The following is a 13,509-nucleotide window of genomic DNA, read 5'->3' as shown; positions in this document are numbered from 1 at the left end:
CACACGGAGGTTCAGCTTTCCTCAAACCCTCCGTTTTCAGCCTCTATTTGTCCCTTCTGAAGTCAAGCACTAACGCTAAGAGCACCCGGCAAGGAAAGCAGCCACCGAATAGCTAATGGCTGGTTACAGAAATGTCGCTGGCTGCGGGATCCAGCGGCAGCTATGCCCGTTCAGTATTTTGGCACTGATTTATGACAAGTGTGCTTGCGTTTCCATTAGCTGCAGCTTTCTCAGTTGACCCCTCGGCTCAGAGAAACAGACTCGACATTAAACTCCCATCAGCTTTCAGTACCGCTGACCTCATCCCCAAAACTCGCAGCAGTGTTTTACATCAGCCGGGGCTGATGCATTCCATTAATGCTCCTCCGACTCCGGGAAACATCTGCTCTGTTTACACTGGTAGCAGCACGGAGACCACTTAAGCATCACCTCTGCTCCCCGAGCCCACGACGGGAGAAGCAGCCGCACATGGGCCAGGCTCTGGACCTCCCGGCCCCCAGCACGACAACCTGACCATTAGTCATTCGACAGGGCAGAGGTCACTTAAACCATCAAGGCGCAGGAGAGGTGTTATGTAGGAGTAAAGAAGGTGGTTTCCTTCAGGCCAGAAGCGCAAGCTTGAGAGATGTATTTGTGCTGACTCCAGCTGAAGATGAGCAGGCTGATTGGAAATAAGGAAGGATTAAAGAACGCTAGAAAATAATTAAATTTTTTTAACCCCAGTGGTTTTACGGATTCGTCCGTTCAGGCAGAGATTCAATGGATACGGCTGATTAATGCAGGTTAGAGCTCACAGGTGGAGAGCACCTGGCTCTGTGCCACCTCTCCAAAATGCGTATTGCCAGGATGCTGGGTGCCATACCCACCCTTGCACCCCTCCGGCTCCACGGCCAGGGCAGGGGTACCTTCCCACAGTGACGGCAAGAGACCAGACACCTTCCTGAGAGCAAAGCATAGTCCATCCAAAACAATCCCCCCGGCCCCCCAAACGTATCCCAGACACCACCTTATACACCACAGCTTACCAGCAGCCACCAGCTTCTTACTGGGAAAGCCTGACAGCTCTGAAATACCTGTTCACGTAGAGGATGCTTATCTGTCAGTATCACAGGCTGGATGGTTATGGCAAGTCTCCACCAGATCAAAACGATGCAACTACACATATTCCCAAGGATTTCTGACAGCTAAGACCTCCAAAAGACAAAACCCTAAAACTCTTGTTGCTCCTATTGTTCCAATGTTAGATGTGCATTCAATTAACCCCCGATAGCTTCTGTTGCTGCTGGAAGCTTTCTTTTCTATTAACCATCTAGTCAAGGCTATAGTTGCTAACAAGCCCATGAGGATGCATAAAAACCGACGGTAGCCTTGGAGTATTTGACAGCATCTGTCACAAATAGAGATAGAGAGTGCCACATATGGGGGCATTCAGCAAGGGTCATAAGTTTTTATTATAACGAAGTCAGGAACACGATCGGCTGTTTCCATCACTGATCATTTCGCTGGTCCGTAGATTTGTCGCATTTTAGATTTTTGCCCTTTTAAAGAGCTTTGCAGAGCTTGGACTATGAGCTCGCACAACAATCAACACAAGAAGACCACAAAAAGACCTTGATTCTCACAGAGGTCTTAGGCACTAAACCCACGGCTCAAACACCCCTGTACACAGGCAAGAAATCCAGCCCAAACCACTGCTGGTTTTGTTTTTTTTTTCTTTTTTTTCTTTTTTTTTTTTTTTTTAAACTGCATGCTAATGAAGGCTGGTTTGATTTGGGCTGTGGCATGCAATTTAGTTAACTTAACCCCTCCGATCCTGAATGTGATGGCAGGTACTGGGGTGGGAGAAGAATAAAAACTGAATTTGCTCTCTATCTTCTGCAATACATTAGGGATGACTGACACGATCTGCACAAACACTCCCTGTTTTTCACCTCATTCCCAGTGCCCAAGGTGTCGGCAACTTGTGGCTTTGCCAATTCCACTGCAAAGCTGAAACACTGACTTAAAGCATTTTTATCTAATCCTCTTTCAACCGAAGAGATGAAAAATCAGTAGAAGAGGAAGAAGCTGGCACTGAATGAGACAATTCAAGTTGTCCCTTTCCACTTCCTTGATTCACATGTTAGGGGACAACCACAGCTGGGAATTTCAATCTCTGGAGCAATTAAAGAAAATTAAATTCGAGGAACGAGGCCTTATGCACTCAAAGCTTCATTAGCCCTGTTGCCTTTTAATTAAATACGTGCACATGAAATTTTGGACAGAGAAAGCATTTGCCTTACTGACAATGCTCAGTTTTAACAGCAAATCAGTACTTGCCTTTTAAAAAAAAAAAAAAAAAAGAATACTGGGGTTGTAAACTCTAGACCTCTCCAGCTCCACAATGGCTTTATTAAATACGTGGTAGAAATTACTGCCTATCATCAGCTCCCACTTCACGGGAATGTCTGCTCTCCCTCAAGTGCCCTAAGCTGCACTAGCAAAGCTCTGCTTTGGGCTTGCTTCAAGATAACAGGCAGCCCCGCCAACACCACGGATAAAACATGAGCCAGGATTTAAGAGCCCTACACTTATTATGATCAGTTAGAGAAATAAAGTTGGCTAGCTACAGCAGGATAGATTTTTCAGCCCATGGAGAAGAGATTAGAGTAGCCAGCCTCTCTTTTAAATACTGTTCATCCTTACAAAAGGCTCAGGCAGGCGCCAAAGGCAGTGTGCGACTAGGACAGTTTAAAGGATAATCTTTGAAAGGGGATATTGTCAAGTCTGCCCAGCCTAAATATCCAGCTCGCTTTGTGCGAGTTACCATCTGACTTGCGAGGGAGTCATGCTGCTCATGTGCTGGCCTCTCGGCTTTGTCAAGAATATAAATGAAGCACGCTACTAGTTCATCTGGATGCACGACCGCTTAGCTGGGACCGAACACAAATTGCTTTGATGCTTCCCCATATTTATCCAAAAGCAGTGTCGCCCAACTGACGCACGCACAGGCGGTCACGCATACTGGGACCAACACCACGGAGAGGCAAGAAACACACAGTCCCTTCCTCTGTCTCCAAGAGACTTCCAAGGAATCCGCCACCTTGAGCCAACATCTCACCCAGAGACATGCTCTCGTCCCCTCATCACTAGCAAGCGAATTTATACCTCTGGGAGAGATCAGACTTCAGTTTGTCTTTTTATTTTAAAGTATCTCTTTGGGAGACAGACTTCAGTCTTTTGCCAGCACACGTTAATCAATTTTGTATTTGCATTTTATTGCTGACCTATGCGTTTCAGCTGTTTTAACTATTTCAAAGAAGACAGCATGCATTTAAAGAGATTACTTTCTCTAACTGTCACTTACCATAAGAGTTTATGCATTTTACAGTAAACGATACTTCCCTTTTCACACTTGCCCCTCTCTCAAGGAGCAAGCTAACACAACAGCACAACTGTTCATCCAAAGCCTCCAAGGGATGCCAGATTCCCAAGCGGATACTCTGCCCAATTGACTGAAGAGGCACAGCTCCATTAACCAGAAGCAAGACAGGCAATTCCTTATGCTTACAGCAGCCCGGTATTCACAGGTTAATTGCTGCATCCCCCAAATAATGTTCTCATTCTGATTTCACAGCAGCCATATTCTCTTACATGGAGCACGGAGAGCAGTTTGCTGCTATAGGATGCCCTTGGTACTACCAAGGACAATCTGAACGCATCGAGTGTGACAGGCTCTCGCTGAATGCAAAAATAAAACGCAGCCACTTATGCTTCCTCAGCCTTTGACACCAACAAGGGAAGGGGCTTCCTACCACAGCACCAGCAGTGAAGAGCACATGAATTTTGTGATGCTTGAAGTGCTACCAGGCAGAATACAACATATCGCTTCATTCCTCCGCTCCTGAAAATTACAGGGCCATTACCCTTTTTGCGTTCGGGAGATGGTCTTCCCATCTGCATGCAGCAAATAAGCACGGAGGACACGCATGGTGAACACGCGCAGGTAGGCTACGGGGTGAAGGAGGCCATGTCCAATGCAAACCTGCTCGTACAGAGTTCTGCACCCCGGTTCTAATGCTATCATTTTATGATGACAACATTTCATGACCCAGTTTCTATCTTGCTCCTCATTCCTCTGCTACAAGTAGTAATTAGTAATGTCAGTGTTCTGGCTGAATTGCTACAGTCCCATTAATAATGCAAGAGTAGTAACAGAGAGAGAGCAGAAGAAAAGAGGTTTGAAGGTTAAAAGCAGTAAGAGAATGCATTTTGGGGGGCACTGGAAGGGGAGGGAGGAGGAGAAATGCTGGCCTACTGAGATTATAAACCGTAAACTTCAAAACATATTGTTCCTTTCAGGTGGAAGTAGTGGATGAGTCAGTCATGGCTAATTAGAAGATAATATGCAAATAAGTGACACACAAAGGTGATTTTTACTAAATCAGAAGAAAACTTGTTTCACCTACCCTTTCCCCCTCTAAACTTGCTGCCTCACCACTTCACGTTCCCATTTCTCTGTTAGTCATGTTTCAGAGGTCAACGGTAACCTGGCATCCAACACACGACACACGCTGAAGTTTCCTCTCTCCATCTACAGCCAAACCTTTAACGCCAGTAATCAAGCTGCTCCTGGTGCACCTTAACCCGAGGCTCTGCTGAAGCTGTTTATGACATGTACTCTGAACCTAAAATAGTGCTGGATTTGAAGAGGTGACCCAGCATCTCCCGGTGCTTCCAAGGCCAGGGAGTCTTCTCCAACACCGACGGCAGCTCCCTCAACAGCCATAGCTTCACTGGCACACAAACCTCCTGACAGCACCAAATAAAGCTGCTAAAGCTGCATCCTCAACTGCATCACCTGGAAACTTTTGTCGTCTCCCTCCTTTTCCTGCTAAGGCCAGCACAGAGGTAAAAGAATAAAGGAACCTACAGGTTTGGTGTTGATTCCTCAGCTGTTCCTATGGCTGAATGAAAACTCGTATTGACAGTGGAAGGGCTAAACCGCCTCCTGCCAAGAAGGCGGCTTGTTTGGGGCTGACTCTGGTCCAACACTGAAAAGCAGGCATCTTCTCAAGGGGTTGGTGGTCCCTAGTTTTCTTAACGATTTGCAAGACACTTGAGCTAACTTTTAGAGGTCATTTAGCAGAACTGACCAGCCACGCTATTTCTTCTCCCTGTGTTCAGCATTTACAGCTTTCTCCATGGTACCAGGCCCCTTGTTAGTAGGGATGTACAAAACAAAACAAAGCATTTGGTCTTTCCATTAGCTGAAATCACACATATCTCTCCCCCTTGCAATATATATTCCAATATATCAGCTTTTCAATGTTGTTGTTTAACTGCTGCATAGCTCCCGCTGTCACTTAAGAGAACTATTCCAAAGTCCCCTAGCACTAAGGGCTCAGATGACCACCCAGAAGGGATAAAAAGCCAGCAGGGTCATGGAGATGAGCTCACAAAAGAGTGGAAAAGGAAGAAAAAAAGCCAAACTGGAAAGATCAGCTTCTGAACTACATTGCTTTTTCAGAGACCTTTCAAGTATCACTTCCTCTGCAGAGAGGAAGCGAGAGGAGCTAGAGGTTCTCCGACACAAACAGTTCCCCTCTGCAACAATGATATAAAAGGATGGGTGTTTTTAAGAAGCAAAAAAAAAAGAAAAAAGGAAAGCAGGCCAGCCCTGAGCACACTGTGACCAAATTAGGAAACAAACTCTACTGACAGCCTCCAAAATGGACATTGTCTGCAGCAGCCTTGTATTAGCTCAGGAAGTCTGATGACGGTGTCATCTGCTGAAATCTGTTTATGTGCAAATAGAAAGGAGAAGCAAAACACCTCCTTGCACTACACATGCCAGGTTAGGCCACCTCAGCGCTTTGGCCCCAAGGAGACAGTCATCAGCTGCCCTGACACAATACTATTCAAAACCTCCACTGCTGACTCATGCCCCTCCAAAGATAACTTTGCCCTGGAAATGCTAAGGTACGGTAAGATGAGGTGTATGCAGAGAGTCAGGGGTTTTAAAGTGCATTTTTAAAGTGGTTAGCTGTGGTAGATGAAGCTGAGGTTAGAGATCAGTGATTACTACGACAGGAATGTGAGGGGGAGGAAAGAGAGGGAAGATGTAGCTTCTTGAGTAAGGTCAGAACAATGTTTTTAATTTGGCTTGGGAACAGCCTTTTTCCATCCTCTCCAACCTCCATTTCCACTGCGACAGCAAAACGATAACCCTGCTCCGATGCTCTGCAAATACAAGTAACACCAGGCAGAGTTTTAACCTTAAACTTGCCCCTGCTGCCGTGGAGGGTACCTGTACTGAGCTCCCACAGCAGTCCCAGGGCAGCTCAGTGGCATCGCTACCTGTTGCGAGGACAGGCAAGTGACAGAGGCTAAGTTACTTCACTGTTTAAAAAAACCAAACAAATTAAGCAATCTGAGCACTCTGGTCCATACAGAGGTTTAGGGTTTCTCCCTGATGTCAGGACAATCATGTTACATTACTCCCTCTCTTGTGCCCTGCATGAGATGGAACACCACCACTCCTCCCTTTCTTTTTCAAAGGGACCTAGGAGGAAAAGGCAAAGCTCACAGCTCATCTCAGCCTGCAGGTCTCAGCCTCTGCTCCACCCTTAGCATAACTACAGCCTTCAGGGTCCTTCCAGCCCCAGCAGTTTGGCTATGGGACCATTCCGGCAACTCGCCACGTTCAAGGTAGCCGAGGACCTTTCACACCCTGGCACCACCTGCCCAGGGCGTTCTTATCCAACCCCTCGCGGAGTCCATCAGCTTATCTCCAAAGACACTGTTGTCGCACATCTGCACTGACCACCACGGGTTTGCAGCTGCTCTCAGTGGCTCCTTTGCCTAAAGGGTGGCCGGCTGTGCCTAGGGAGAGAAGGTGAGACAAGACTGCCGAGGCTGAAGTTTCCATCCCCACATGAAGTTGTGTTCAGCTTATTACCTCTGGACCTTTCCTCAGCAAAGGACAAAGCTACAAAGGGAAGATAGTGCTGCTACCTCTTATGGACCTGACAAAGAGGTATTTGCTGGTCAGTAAACAGTGGGAGAATTTCCTTTTCACTGAATGAATATTGCTATATAAGGCAGAAAGCAAGCACAGGAGTAAGCTTTGTGGCTTGAAATTGCACTGACTTACATGGTCTATTTTTAAAGACTAGTTTGGGTTCTTGCTTTCAGCAGCTTTTTTCTTCCCCCTTTAAGAGACAGATACCCCACTTAAACTGACCTCTTTCTTCAGGTCCATTTCCAGGCTGGGCTTTGCCCTCTCCTCCTCTGTCAGACTCATTTATCAAGTGAAGCATTTCCACATACCACTGCATAAATAGACTTGACCTTGTAAAAGCAGCAGCACCTGAGCTCCCACTGATGGAGTCTCTCCACCCCACCACAGCAATGAACTCTGCCCACTCCTACCCTGTTTCCAGGTGAGGTATTCTCAGAGCTCCTATAGCCCCTTCCTATGTGTCCCGAGGAAGGGTGGCAAGCATATAGACAAGGCAAGAAGTGATTCTGGGCTGGTCATTGTGCCTCCTCCCTGGAAAGAGGCATTTGGGAGTAAGCTAGTGCTGGCACCACTCAATTCGTATAGCTGCTCCCAGCCCAGACCAAGCATACACCAAAAAGCAAGCTACGGGTGTTCCCCCGGGGGGGGAAAACACAATTCCTGGTCCCTGGCTTTCCTAGATGCTCCTTCTCAGCCAGGGAGCAAGCTGCGGGCATGTACCATCCAGCTTCCAGGGAAGCAAGCAGAGCCCAACATGTGGCTTTCCCTTGTTCCCCTTGCAGCCCCCCCCCCAAAAGGTAAGCATCTTGCCCAGCATAAAGCTGGGGATGAGAAAATCTCCCGACTCTCAGCGCTGCCCATGCAACTTCGACCCTACATGCCTCGACGGGACGGACCATGTGGTTTAGCACACACACACTATTCCTACATGGGACTGTACTTTTAAGGCTTTGCTGTACCAGGAACACTTTCCTGTTATCTATCTTCCTTTAGGACTTGGCAATAAAACCTAGTGGGGTGTTATCTGCCACCTACAATCACCTCAACCCCACCTTCAGCCTTGGTCCCTCCCTCCTGCCCATCCCTTTGAGGAGAGATACGGAAATCCCTGGCACTCCTGCTGCAGTACTGCCGGCACTGCTGTCGATAGCATCACCGCTCGCCCTGCCTGCAGCACAGAGCACCACCGCTGCAGACGAGTTTCAATGTCCTTTTATGGAAGAAAAATGAAAATCGCCTGCCCAGCCGTGGAGTGCCTCAGAGCCGAGCTGAGATGACAGACGGAAACTTGCCATTTGTTGTGGTTTTGGCAGTAATAGAGCGGAGCGTGTTCCCATGCGCACCGCTCATTTAAAAAGGGTGCAGTGAAGGCACTGAGCTGGAGGAGAAAGCTGAGAGCTCCAGAGCAGGAGGTTTCAGGGATGCAGTGCTGAGGAAGAAGATGGCAGAGTCATGAAAAGATGGCTTAGACCGTTCTGCTAGCCCAGACAAGCGGGAGAGTGGCCTCCAGACAAAAGCATATGCAGGCACAAGTGCTCCATTCCCAACACCCCCAAGACACATAGCAAGGTCCTCCACACTGCATTTCCCTTTCTTCCTCATTCCAACAAATTCTGCTAAGCTGCATTCACACAGACACAGGAGGATGGTAATTTAAATGCGGGAGTTGGGCCTTGAGGTCATTGCCACCAGAAAGAAATTACAGGGGTCTGCCATAAGCAAGTGCTACCTTTGGCTCTTCTCTCCACTAAAGCTGTGGGGCTAAGCTCTAAGTAACAATCAAATCTAAATAAATAGGCTCAAGGAAAAGCATACAGAGAACAGCAGTAAGAATGGCTGAACAGAGAATGAGACAGGGCCATGGGACCTTCAAAATGTTTGCGCTGCTGTCAGGAAGCTGAATGAGACAGCAGACTTCAACAGCTGGGAAAACATGTTGCAAAACAAGGAGAATTAAGTAATTCTCCATATGCACATCCTACTCTGAGGCATTTTGGACAAGCTCAATTTCTCCAACCAGAACGAATTTTTTTTTTTTTTTTTCCCCTCCATGTTGCACACGCACCCTGCCAGTGACAAACCTTGATACGGTTTAAGCCTAAAACCACAGCGCATCTGGAGTCGGGCAGGGCAGCTCCGGGCAGCAACGGGCCAGCGTCTAGCACAGAAGTAACGGGCCCTGTGGTATGTGTTAGATGACATCCTTGGAAGGCTACGACATGCTGAACACATCCCCGGCTGCTGGGTACTTGATTACACAAACATTTCCCCTTGCACCCTATAAAACACTTGTAACTGGATCATAGGTGGCTGGGGCTGCCTCGTTACCTACCTCTGAATCACAAGCAGCTGCGTGTCCCGTTACCGCACCAGGTACAGAGATCACAGGCATTGCAGCGTGCCCCTTAGCTGCTTCTGTAACTTTAAGTCCAGTTGATCATGCAACAGTTTATTTCAGCAAGGCCACTCACGTCAAAGTTGCTGCAAACCGTACAACGTGACTTAGGCTTATTAACATGGGTTGTGGATGCAGTGTTAGCACCCTGCTAAGAGGAGCCATGTTCAGACACAGCTTGCTAGGCAGAGCTCTGTACAAGCTTAAACCTGTCGCGCTTCCAACAGAAAATGAAGGTTAAAAGCAGCTGGGTGCATCTGTTCCTAGCCAGCACCTTGAAATCAATCCCGAGACATTCTAGCAGCTTAAAAAGAAGTCCCCTAAAACACTGAGTCTTAGTCCTGCAAATTAAAAGTACACACAAGGATTGCTGTGACCAGAGAGCCTAACCTGAAGACGAAAAGGCAAGAGTGGAGATTTCATCTGACGCAGGCATATCAATGCTCATTTGTCCAGCATGACAGTTCAGACACCCAGCAGGCAAACCCACTCCCCAAACACAGCCTCATTAACAGCACGCACTAAGGAGCCCTGAACAAGAGTGGCAGCTGCCCAGACCGAGGGCAATGCGATTTAGCACCACGCAACCATACGCCACCACCTCTTCGCATCCAGCCAGCACCGAGGCACACAACAACTCGGTACAATAAAGTAAGAAAAAATTGTAAGCTTCGCAAAGGAGTTTTAAGGAAAAGTCTTGGAAATGCGAGTCCCTACGGTATGGCCTGGCTATGAAATGAGTGTTGAGGGTTTCAAGCTCTCCGGCACCAGAGGGACAGCACTGCTCCGTGCATGCATTATTTCCATGGCAACGGCAGCTTTCACCTCCCCATCTCTTCGCTGGCTGAAAGCCCTGCAGTGCTTTGTGCTGAGACTGCAAAGAGGGGAGACTATCTCCCCCACCCGCAACACGGCGCTGGGGATAGCAGCGAGCAGCCCATGAACAAAAGCCTTGTCTTCACCAACAATACGTGGCCTTGGGAGGAGGGAAGCTGAGAAGAAAGGATGGACTTCCTTTTCTGGTGAGAAACAGTACTTCCCCCAACATGCAAAAGTGCATGCTCACTTCCCAGTGTTGCACAAGTCAACAAGCAACATGTGCCTTTCCTAGTTTTACCAGAATTGCCAGCTTTGATTTGCTCTGTCAGAGCACTGGGAGGAGAAAAGCGCATCATTAGAGATGAGAAATTTGAGCGCTGCTTCCATGCAGGGATCCTTGCGCAGAATAAGATCGAGGTTGACCAAGCAGGCTGGCAAACCCTCCTGTCACCGGGAAGACTGGCTCCATGCGTGGTCAGCAACCTGTTTTAGAGCAAAACCTCAAACTCCAACAAGTCCAAGCAAAAGCTGCCTCTCCCCCAGCACCAGCTCATCCGTAAGGTGGCTTGGGCAATGTTTTTCCTTGGCTAATTAAGCTTTTCCTCCACCCTGCAGTTCATGATATTAAGATTCAAGCCCTAGCCACCTAACTAGGAGCCAAACTTCACGCCACACAGCTGGAGCCACTGTGGCCCTGGCAGATGGTGCAGGCTCATCTGCATGCTCTCCGTGCAACCGTTCAGTCACAGAAAGCAACCAGCAGCTCTGCCCATTGCTGAGGTTACAATTAGCCACATTTTGGTCCCTGCAAGGGAACTACAGGTGAGATGCATCAGCAGTGACCTGGGGATGGCTAGAGCTCTTATTATTGAGCCCAAGATACATACATACAGCCAAAATGAAGGCTTCCAGCTGGTTCCCATCACATACTTTACAATACATCCATAGCTGCCCAGATATGAAGCAACATCTCTGCAAGATTTAAAGGAAAGCCTGAGAGTATCAACATGAACTCTCAAAGCAAGACAAAGCATCCAGGTGATGGAGCACAGAAATACAACAGGTCCACCATCTGGTCCTCCTCCGCCCACCCTTGAAGAGCTTTGAGGTTTCAGGAGAGGCACATTTTGACCTTTCCCTTTCCACACTTCCCCTCGCTTTAGGTTCAGCTGTGCAAGTGCAGTCCTTCCAACCAGAGAGGGACTCCTTCCAGGATCAGTCATCACCACCACCGAGGCTGCCAGAAGTACTGCTAGCAAAGCCAATGCATCCTCTCCAACCTCTGTAGAGTTCCCTAGATTAGCCCTTTCCTCCCTAAGGGCAATAGTTTCCTGCAAGCAAGAGCATTAACGGAAATTCTTCGCTCTGGAGAAAGACAAGATAGCAGGAATATGAAGAACCACTGCAGTTGATGCTGTGAGACAACACCACATCCTGCTATCCGAATTCCTCACCCTCGACTTCAAATCCTAAAGTTGTTCGAGACTTCTAAGAAGAGCACAAACCTACTCAGCAGATTTTCAGCTAATGAATCAACACAAGCTGTCCAGGAAACCAGAAATCCAGCCCACTGGAATGCTGCAACCCCAGGGAGGGGGGACAGGGAGTACGCTAGGAAGGAAATGAAACAGCAAACCAGAAGGAAAGGAACATTTCAGCACTGACCCTTCTTACCACAGTTACTGTGCCACATTACACATTTTAGGGAAAAAAAAAGCAACTTCAATTCGTTTTGCACATTGAAGCATTCATGTTCTTCAAGCCTGAATTTTGTTCCGTGGTGCTGACATATGTACATTTTGAAAACAACTCAGTTTTTGCAAAAACAGTAAGAAATTTTTTTTATTTAAACATGAATCAACATTGCCACCTAGTGACAAGCAAGTCTCCTCGCTCGTGACACTTGGACAATCCATCAGAATCCCGTTTCTTTCTCAAATGCTAGAGGTAGATGTTAGCAAAACGTATCTGGAGACACGTTAGAGATCTCAAATGGAACTGTGCATCTTTCATAAGCAGCTTTCTCCCCCTAGTAAGTTCAATTTTCACTACAGAATGGCAACTTCAACTTCTCCAGACAGTAGAATTTGACTTCCTATTGATTTCTTGATACAGGCAATGGTGGTATCACATCAATATGAGAACCCAAAGCTATGGCAGCTACAAGCATAAGGTTAATGCACTCAAGAGAAATTTCAGTGATTAGCAGAAAAGTCTGCTGAGGGACAGGCAGTTCCCGGAATATTGCACGAGAATTCATTGTTGTGGCTAAAGTTACACAAGAAGCCTTGTAGCTTCAGTGCTGAACACTGATACAGTACTGCCTTGGCTCACTGGCACCAGATGTAAACAGGGTTCTGCATACATTCAGGAGACTGTGAAACACATTTCTGTGCTTCTATTTTTCCCCAGAACAGATGGTGCAGAAGCAGCAAGTTTTCCCCACTCCATCCCCCCATTGGGCCTGACGATTCTGCCGTTATGGCTATTAGCAGATTTTGAGAGAAACACAAAGATCTTCTGCCCTTTGAATGGCTCACATTTCAGTGAGCTCTTCCAACAAGTTTTTGTCACTTCCAACTGAATCTGTATTCAGTCAACAGCATAAAAAGAAAGATGCAGTGCTAATTCTCTTAGGGATTGCACGTAACGTCGTTTCAGCTCATTCTCCAGAAGTTTCATTAGATAAAGCATTACAATTTTTTTTTATGCCTTTTAAACACCCAGCTCCCTGTTCACCTAAAACATTTCTGTACATGCACGACAGCAGCCTACGGCATCCATAAACTTTTTTAGCCAACATCTTCCAGTGGAAGAAAGGAATACTGCTGTCTATCAACAGTGCCCTGAAATTCATCTGTCCAGCCACACACTTTTATAGGACATCAGTAGGATCCAGCAAATACTTTGACTGCTGCCCCACGTAGCCACATTAGATAGTCATTCACCTGCTACTAGGAAGTGTGAGCTGTCCTCCCAGCTCTCCTGCCCAATACTTCAGGAAAGACCAAATGGCTAAGTATTCCCCCAATTACCTTTCTGCAGCGGGGATTAGGGCAGCTGAACCGCTTCACATCGCTGTCCAGTAGAGCTGGGAAGTTACAGAACGGACACCTGTAGCCCAAAATAAGACACCATTAATGCAGAGCACCAAACATATCTTTGCTGAAAGCAGATTTAGTCAAATAGCTATGTGGTAGTTAATAAGGCTGCCAACCAAACACCTGCCACCAGGATGTGCTGACTACTGCCTTTTTGCTCACATTTCTTCGATCACTTCCCTGTTTGCAAT

General features: G+C 47.2%; 1 protein-coding gene across 4 annotated transcripts in view; it reads right to left on the bottom strand.

Moving 5' to 3' along the window:
- RNF216 (ring finger protein 216) overlaps window positions 1–13,509 on the bottom strand; it is an 82,806-nt gene that overhangs the window by 37,602 nt on the left and 31,695 nt on the right. For all 4 annotated transcript variants that reach the window (XM_075058372.1, XM_075058369.1, XM_075058373.1 and 1 more), the window contains one exon: window positions 13,253–13,331. In XM_075058372.1, the coding sequence (XP_074914473.1) occupies window positions 13,253–13,331 (79 nt within the window). The remainder of the gene's footprint in view (window positions 1–13,252; window positions 13,332–13,509) is intronic.

Source organism: Buteo buteo, chromosome 27 (assembly GCF_964188355.1).
Source record: "Buteo buteo chromosome 27, bButBut1.hap1.1, whole genome shotgun sequence".
Taxonomy (NCBI): Eukaryota; Metazoa; Chordata; class Aves; order Accipitriformes; family Accipitridae; genus Buteo; species Buteo buteo.
Note: the sequence above shows the minus strand (reverse complement) of the source record. Positions and strands in the feature narration are given on the sequence as shown.